This window comes from Balaenoptera ricei, chromosome 19, assembly GCF_028023285.1.
Source record: "Balaenoptera ricei isolate mBalRic1 chromosome 19, mBalRic1.hap2, whole genome shotgun sequence".
Classification (NCBI taxonomy): domain Eukaryota; kingdom Metazoa; phylum Chordata; class Mammalia; order Artiodactyla; family Balaenopteridae; genus Balaenoptera; species Balaenoptera ricei.
This window is the reverse complement of record NC_082657.1, coordinates 3180719-3187382: the sequence shown is the minus strand read 5'-3', so window position 1 is coordinate 3187382 and position 6664 is coordinate 3180719. Positions and strand designations below refer to the sequence as shown.

The 6664-nt window shown below is 60.5% G+C and overlaps 1 protein-coding gene across 1 annotated transcript; it reads right to left on the bottom strand.

Annotated features, from left to right (window-relative positions):
- Positions 1 to 823: 823 nt before the first annotated feature.
- Positions 824 to 6321, bottom strand: UBE2S (ubiquitin conjugating enzyme E2 S). Its single transcript, XM_059905806.1, has 4 exons — positions 5804 to 6321; positions 5050 to 5197; positions 3500 to 3690; positions 824 to 1296 (listed from the first exon to the last, which is right to left on the bottom strand). The coding sequence occupies exons 1-4, from the start codon at positions 5804 to 5806 to the stop codon at positions 982 to 984; spliced, it is 657 nt and encodes a 218-aa protein (XP_059761789.1). The 5' UTR covers positions 5807 to 6321; the 3' UTR covers positions 824 to 981.
- Between the last annotated feature and the right edge of the window lie 343 nt (positions 6322 to 6664).

Genomic DNA, 6664 nt, shown 5'->3' with positions numbered 1-6664 from the left:
CCTACTTTCCCACCAGCCGAGAACCCCGACACTTGTCCGGGTCTGCGGCCCTTACCTGACCCTCCATAACAGTCCAAGAGGTACAATGACCAGCAGGTCTGCCCTCCTGCAGATGAAGGAACAGGGCAGGGAGAAGGGCCATGCCGCGGGGCGCCAGCTGCGTGCAGGAAGCTGACGTGCGCCGGTCTCCCGCCCCCACCCCCGGAGTGAGGGCAGAACCTGTGACCACGCTGGGACGTGCTCCTGCAGTCAAGTTATCACCCAGGGCTCATCAGCTTCATCTAATCAACTGGGTCCCACAAAAGAGGGCTGTGGGGTGAGAACCCCGGCAGCTTCTAGCAGCTGGGGATAGCCCCAGGCCCTACAACCCCAAGAAACTGAATCCTGCCAACTTTGAGTCTGAAGAGGACCCGAGAAAGGAACGTGCCCGGTGGATCCTCAGCTTCACTTCTGAAACCCGAGCAGTGACCAGCCCATCACAGCAACTTCCGACCAACACAGACTGTAAGACAGGTGTCTCCTCAGGCCTGGGATTTGTGATATGTGATACAGAAATCCACAGGAACATGTTCTGTTGGCTAGAGCGGGATCAAGTGCCCCAGCGCATGGCAGACAGACGGGGCTCCCACACCCACTGCCCGGCCACTGTGCCCATTTCAGGAGAACAAGGGCAGGAGAGATGAGCAGCAGGCCCGTGCCTGGCACTGCACCCCTCAGACAGAGGGCGCCCCGACCCCAGCAGGAGGCCCGCGGAGCTGAGGGCCCTGTGCTCAGCCCGCGAGGAGACTCGGGCTGGAGGGCCCGCTGCTCAAAGCCAGGCTGGTGGAGGCAACAGCAGCTGCTTTTCCAACTTTATTTAGAAAAACAAATCCAGGTCCGAGTGCCCCCGTGCCCTCCCCCACCCCAGCCATAACTTAAATAACTTAGAGACAGAGTTGGGGGCAGGCGGGTGGCGGTGGGAGAGGGAGGGAGGCGAGCCCGCTACAGCCGCCGCAGCGCCCGCTTCTTGTCCGTCTTCTTCTTGGCTGCCAGCTTCTTATCACGCTCGCCCGCGTGCTTCTTGGCCATGGGCCCCTCGGCCCCTCCTGGGCCCCCGGGGGCCACGGGGTCAGCGGAGGAGGCCACAGCCCCGCCGGCCTCGGCCCTGCCGCCGCTGGGCCCGCCTGCGCCCCCGTGGATCTCGGTGAGCAGGCGCGCGCGGGCGGCGTACTCCTCGTAGTTCTCCAGGAGCAGGCGGCCCGCCTCCTCGTTGAGGGCAGACTCGGGGTTCGGGTGGATCAGCAGGCACTTGATGGTCTGTGGGGAGAGCGCCAGGGTCAGGGGGGCCCCCCAAGCCTCACACGGCCGGCCCTGCGGCCCCCGCTCCTAGCACCGCTCCCCCGGACGGCACACGCCTGCAGGCCCCGCCACCAGTGACTCGCCCCAGGTCATTCAGCAAGTGACGGGGGGCTTCCCTGGTGGCGCAGTCATTAAGAATCCACCTGCCAATGCAGGGGACATGGGTTCGAGCCCTGGTCCGGGAACATCCCACATGCTGCGGAGCAACTAAGCCTGTGCGCCCCAACTACTGAGCCTGCACTCTAGAGCCCGCGAGCCGTAACTATCGAGCCTGCACTCTAGAGCCCGTGCTCCGCAACAAGAGAAGCCACTGCAATGAGAAGCCTGCGCACCGCAACGAAGAGTAGCCCCTGCTGGCTGCAACTAGACAAAAGCCCGCGCGCAGCAACGAAGATGCAATGCAGTCAAAAAAAAAAAAAAAAGGAAGTGAGGGGGACAACTTAGGAACTAGCAACTAGACAACTAACTCTACATTACACTACAGGAAGATGCTTAAAGCTAGAGCTATCGCTGGCTTTAACAGGAGTCTCAAGGGCAGAGGCACAAACCCTGGCTGGACAAGCTGTTAATACCCAAGAGAAAGGCACCAGGGCATAAACAGAGACTGATGCCCGAGGACAGTCAGAGAGTGGTCCAAGAAGGAAGTGAGTCTTCAATATTCCTTAACACACCCATTTTTTTTTTTAATTTTTATTTATTTATTTATTTATGGCTGTGTTGGGTCTTCGTTTCTGTACGAGGGCTTTCTCTAGTTGCGGCAAGCGGGGTCCACTCTTCATCGCGGTGCGCGGGCCTCTCACAATCGCGGCCCCTCCCGTTGTGGGGCACAGGCTCCAGACGCGCAAGCTCAGTAGTTGTGGCTCACGGGCCCAGTTGCTCCGCGGCATGTGGGATCTTCCCAGACCAGGGCTCGAACCCATGTCCCATGCATTAGCAGGCAGATTCTCAACCACTGCGCCACCAGGGAAGCCCAATCCGCCCATTTTAACTGCAGAGTAAATCGAGGCTGAAAGGTGTGACCAGCCAGCCCCCAATGGACCCTTCTAAGAGGAGTCTACACAGACAGCTGTGGCCCCTAAGCCGTGTTTGTTTTACCTCCACTTTCATTCTAAAAGGGAACACAGAACACCCCAGGAACCCAGAACTTGTCTGGCCTTGAGCAGGTGAAATGCTCTCTCACCTGTAAATGGGGGCAGTAACGAGTACTCCCCAAAGCACCTGGCCCAACACACATCACTGATAATCATGAGGGACCAGGATCACACCCTAATTCTGACAACTGCACCCCACAACCAGCCTTCCCCACAGCTGCCCTCCCATGGCTGAGCCTGGCCTGGGCCCCGCACTGCAGGCGCTAGGGTCGCTGGGGACACTTGGGGTTATTCTGTGTGCTCATCTCTGGTGTTGCTGGCAGCCACCACTGGCGCTCCAGGGAGAGGAGGGAAGGGTCTGGGGTCTGTTTACCTTGGTGCTCAGTCCTCCCCTGGGCCCTGCAGGAAACCCCAATTCCCCATCCTCCCTACCAACTGCCCCAGGGGCTCATTAGAAATTCAGTGTTTGTTTTTTTAAATTTCACCTTGTGAGAGGGGTGGAGAGGCATCAGGTGACCTACATGCTTTGAGTGGCCTATGGGGACCCTGGAGCACGAGTCGTCTGGCTGTCTCCACCTCCGCTTGGCTGAGGTGGGCCCGGATGGTTCTCCGCGGGGTGGTCCCTGCAGCAGGATGTGCAGCAGCTTCCCCGTGGCCACCCACTAGGTGCTGGTAGCACCCCCAGCTGTGACCATTAAAACTGTCCCCAATGGAACAAAACCCCCCCTGGCTGAGAAACAACGGAATGACAATGGTGATGGTTGTACAAGCTGTGACTACTGAAGCACCAATGAACTGTACGCTGCTGGATACTGGAAAGTCTATCTTCACCCTAACCAGATGCTTGACTTGTACCTGTCAGAACACCGTCCTGCTACACAAACCCATCACTTGTTCCACAGCAAAGGCAGCTGGGCACTGCCAACCCTTCCAGAAAAGCTGGAAATCTGGATTCTTATGTGGAAGCCCCAACCACTTCAGCGTTGACTTTAGAAGAGAAGCAAGGCTCCGAGGCTTGGACGTCACTGGGACGCGCCCAGGAGGGAGGCCCGGGCCCGGGCAGAACTCACCAGCAGCACGTGCCGGATGCCCAGCTCAGCCGTCCAGTCCCTCTTGAGCACGTTGACGCAGATCTCACCATTGGCGCCCACGTTTGGGTGGAAGATCTTGGTCAGGAAGTAGCCCTTGGGCGGGGAGGCAGGAAAGTCCTTCCCCAGCAGGAGTTTCATGCGGAAGAGGCCTCCGGCGTATGGGGTCCCCTCTGGAATGCAGAGAGGGGGACAGCGTCAGGAGGCACAGGCCTTCCAGGCACCCCCAAAACCCAGTCTCCACGGTCTGGCTGCGAGGCAAGTGCCCCACCGCCTCCTCCACCAGACCGGGGGGTTCTCGAGAGGAAGACAGGCCCAGGTTCCCAGGGGGCCACAGGCACCATCCCCAGCTCAGAGTTAACCCCCTGACTGGTGGGCCCCACCCATAGATCCCTCTTCATTCCCAAGTGAAGGCACAGCACACCCTTCCCAAGAGGCACAGACACACATGCCCACTCAGCTCCTCAGAAAAACATCTATTTGGAAGCCTCTCAGGCAAATGTCAGGACAGTTGTGTCCACTCCGTGGTCTTCCCTGCCACAGCAAACACTGGGAGCTGTTCCAGACCCGTGGCTGTTCCTCGTGCCCCAGCCCCCACGTCCAACCCATCACAGCCTGGGCAGCTGACCTCCAGGTCCACTCCTGAATCTGAGCCCACCTCCAAGTCCAGCGGAACCACTTCTCTCACCTGATGGATGCCCATGGTCAGTGGCTTCCTGACCAGCCTCCAGATTCTATCCCCACCCTCGCCGACGTCAAAGTGAAGTCTGAAGCGACCCACTGGCCCGGCTTTAAACCCTCCAAAGGCTTCCTTTCCAGACTCCTTTGAAAAGAGGCCTACAAGCCCTAAAAGATCTGTTCCCTACAAGCTTCACAAGTCGTTCTTCTTCTGTTCCTCAGGAAGTCTTCCCTGACCCCCTCCCGACAAGTTCAACTCCAAACTAGGTCCTTCATCACATACTCTTCACTTAAATTGTAAAAATTCAACTGATAACTTAAATGTAGTGCACGTGAAGCGACCTGCTAAACCACTCTGCAAGATCAAACGATCCTCTGTAGTCATTTGGTTATTACTGGTATCTCCCTGCAAGCCTGCATTTGGCTTGTTCTCTGCTTGGTCCCCAGAGAACCTAACACTGGTGGCAGGAAGGAGTTTGAGATGATCCAGCCTCCCCTCCAGGCCTTTGCTGACACTTCTCCCCACCTGCCATCCTCTTCCCAATCCCACTTAATTCCTACCCATACTTCAGGATGGAGGAAACACCCAAACCCAGGTAAGGCCCCATTATATGCTCTCCTGGCCCCCAGAATTTTTCTCACAACACTTACAGGGAAAGTATACACAATTACCTGCCACTTCTAGTGTCCTGCCCTGCATACAGCGAGCACCATGTGTAACAGGTGTGCCTGTCACGTCTACCCTTGCGTCCTCAAGGTCTGGCAGTCCACCCTACAGTGGGAGCCTCCTATCCTTGCTCTAAGATTGACGAGGATCTAGGAAGTGCACCCCTCCCTCTTGTTCCCACACTCACCAGGGCCCTCGATGGTGACCTGCAGGTCAGTGAGGTCCTCCTCATTGGGAAAGACCTTGATACCGTCAGGTGGGTCAGCTGTCAGTGTCGTCACCTCCTTGTACACCAGGCGGATGATATGGGGGGGCAGGTTCTCCACGTTGGAGTTCTAGGTATGGAGACAAGGGGGTGAGCCAGAGGCAGAGCCAGGGCCCGGTGCCTCTTGCAGGATCTAGGATGCAGTGGCACCCTAGTCTTACTCCTGCAGCCCCAGGCTGTCAGTCACCCCGAGCTCCCAGAACCCCCAACCCAGGATGCTTCAGACGACCGCCCCAAGCTGATCTCCCACTAGAAATAGGGCGGATTGCCGAGGGCTTGCGGATGACTCCACTTTCCCCAGAAGACCCCAAAGCCCGCTCGTAGCTCCGCAAGGCCCCCCAATGACCCCGGGCAGGCCCGAGGCCTATGCCGGTCCCCCTTCCCCACCTAACCTTGGTAAGACCACCCTGGAAATCCCAACTCGGGCCTGAAGACGGCGGCGGAGCGTCGTTGTTCCCGAAACACCCACGGGCGGGCCAAAAAGCCCGGAGCTCGGCCGGGCCCTCCCCTCCCGCCCCGCCCCGCCTACAGGAGGGCCCCTGGGCCCATCTCAGGCCCGGGATACCCATGTGGGCCCTCCAACCCCCCAAGCCGCCCGCGAGAGGCTCCTGAGACCCCCGCCTCCTCCTCTGGGGAGGGCCCAACTACCCCTCCCGGGCCTGGACGCCTCGCTCACCATGACTGCTGCCGGCCGGGGGCGGGTCCCCCCGGCCCCCTTCCTGCGCTCTCCGGCCGCCGGCCGGGGCGGGGGGCCCAACTGCTGCCGCTGCGGCCCTAGCGAGGCCCCGGTGGCCCCGCTCTGCTCCCCGCTGCCTCCAACGCCCGCCGCGAAGCGCGCCCACAACTCCGCCCACCCCCGGTGCCCGGCCGCACTAAGCCGGCCGCGCGCGCACCGCCGCTCTTTTATATCCGCCCACAGGCCGCGCCCCCTCGCGGCCCCCTCTCGCCGTGCCTCGACCCGTGACGTCAGCGCGCACGGCCCTCGGCGTTCGACGGGCTCGCTCCCTTCCAGCAAGCTGCGGGCCGAAGTTGGGGAGGGGGCGCTCGGCGGGCCGGCCAATGCGGGTGCGCGGTGGTCGGGGAGGGGATCCGGGAGGATGGAGTGGCGGAGAAGGGGAAGCAGAGTGGAAGAGGACGTGAAGGGCGACGCGACCGCTGATTGGCCCGTTTGAATGAGACGCTGGCGCACGCGCGCGCCCCGACGCCCAGGAGATCACGCACGCGACTAACGGTCGGCCGTGGAGCCTGGGCAGGGCGAAGGGAGGTGGGACTCTGGCGGTTTAAAAGGACGATAGAAGGCGCGCCGGCCAATAGGGGCGCGCAGTCGTGGAGTGGCGTCACGAGACGCGCGCGGGCCAATCCTTGACGGAGAAGGCAGTAAGGGGGTTGGGGGGCGGCGAGAGAAATGGTGAGCGACCAATGGGAGCCTTGCCTAGCGCGGACCCAGGCGCTCGCAGCCAATGAAGTTCGTTGGTTTTGTGTATGCAAATGAGTGTGCGCGGATGCCCGCTCCCCTTCCTCAGCCGGGAGTGGGGGT

Coding starts and splice junctions, on each gene's coding strand:
- UBE2S (XM_059905806.1), bottom strand. Junction 3,691..5,049: donor GGTCACCATCGAGGGCCCTG/GTGAGTGTGGGA, acceptor TCTGCATTCCAG/AGGGGACCCCATACGCCGGA. Junction 1,297..3,499: donor GCATCCGGCACGTGCTGCTG/GTGAGTTCTGCC, acceptor CTCTCCCCACAG/ACCATCAAGTGCCTGCTGAT.